Below are 1,310 nucleotides of genomic sequence, written 5' to 3'. Positions count from 1 at the left end.
GGCCGCGTGGCCCGACAGGGTGGAGGTGGGCTGTCAGGGCCGGGCTGCAGGATGCGGGCTCCGCCCACCTGCACCCACCAGCCCGCAAGGGGGCGCCGCCCTGAGGCCCCGCCCGCAGCCACCTGGAGGGACGGGGAGCCCGGGTCACAGCCGGGGAGGGCCTGGCTCGGGGCAGAGGAGGGGCTGCCCGGCCCGGCCCAGGCGGGTGGGCATTGCCCGCGGCCTCTGGGCAGCGGGCCCACCACCCTCGGGGGCAGGGGTGTGGGAAGAGCCGCACGGCGCCTGGGCCGCCTCGCAGGGCTCCTCCTGCAGGACTGCACAGGCAGGCGCCCAGGGCGACAGCGCGATGACGTTCAGAGCCATCCTCAGGCAGGTGGCAACCTCGGTTCTTCAACTTCCAGCCACCGGGCTGAGCCGCTTCTGTTATGACACTAAATCTATTTCTGAACACATTCCGTCCAAGGGCTGTGCTTTATTCTTCCTTATACCAGGGAATCAGAGGCCCTCAAGGTTAAACTGAGGACTAGGTCTTGCAGTGATTCCCGACCCCAACCAGAGAGACAGGCTCCGGCCTCAGGCTCCCGGGCTCCCTCCGCGACGCGGATTCCCTCGTGTGCCCTGGTTTCCCAAAGAGACAACCAAGCCCGAGAACGGGCATCTCTGACCCAGAGAAGCCGAGGTGAAGCCCAGGGGGGCAGGGGCTGCACCCACATCACGGACACACTCTTGCTCCCGACAGGGGATCATCCAGCTTCTCCTTGGCTATCATTTCATAAATTAATAATTTCTTAAAATCATAATCCAAAGAATTTATCTATTACAAGAAAAATTCAAGTTTAAAAAAGCAAATAAATTAGTTAAGCCTTGTAAACAGTTGTCCGTCTCAGCTAGATATCTTTTTAGAAAAGGTTCCTCTGTGGAGTGAATCAGACAGGACCAGGCACACGGCACGCACCCTGGTCCTGCCGCCCCGGGTCCCTGTGGGCCTTGTGATGGATGCGGTGATAGGCGAGGTCCAGCCCCCGACGGCTCCTCAGATGTTTTCCACGAAGCTCCCGGGGAAGAGGCCCGTCTTCCCGTTCCGCTGCAGCGTGCCCTTGAACCAGCCGTCCTCCCGCTTCCTGTGCACAAACACGATGTCGCCCTCCTTGAGTTCCAGTTCTGCCTCACTCTGCGGGGGGTAGGAAACCACCACCCGGTGCCTGCAAGAGAGGCGGGGAGTGAGGGAGAAAGAGATGGAGTGGGAGAGAGAGATGGGCGGGGAGAGAGAGACGAGGGGAGAGATGGAGGGGGGAGAGAGGGGAGAGAGA

At 61.4% G+C, this 1,310-nt stretch overlaps 1 protein-coding gene across 1 annotated transcript in view; it reads right to left on the bottom strand.

Moving 5' to 3' along the window:
• Positions 1-942: 942 nt before the first annotated feature.
• SH3RF1 (SH3 domain containing ring finger 1) overlaps positions 943-1,310 on the bottom strand; it is a 160,016-nt gene continuing 159,648 nt past the window's right edge. Inside the window, exon 12 of the mRNA XM_024130787.3 lies at positions 943-1,202. Coding sequence (XP_023986555.1) covers positions 1,034-1,202 — 169 coding nt within the window. The 3' untranslated portion in view covers positions 943-1,033. The remainder of the gene's footprint in view (positions 1,203-1,310) is intronic.

Source organism: Physeter macrocephalus, chromosome 9, assembly GCF_002837175.3.
Source record: "Physeter macrocephalus isolate SW-GA chromosome 9, ASM283717v5, whole genome shotgun sequence".
Taxonomy (NCBI): domain Eukaryota; kingdom Metazoa; phylum Chordata; class Mammalia; order Artiodactyla; family Physeteridae; genus Physeter; species Physeter macrocephalus.
This window is presented reverse-complemented; position numbering and strand designations above follow the sequence as displayed.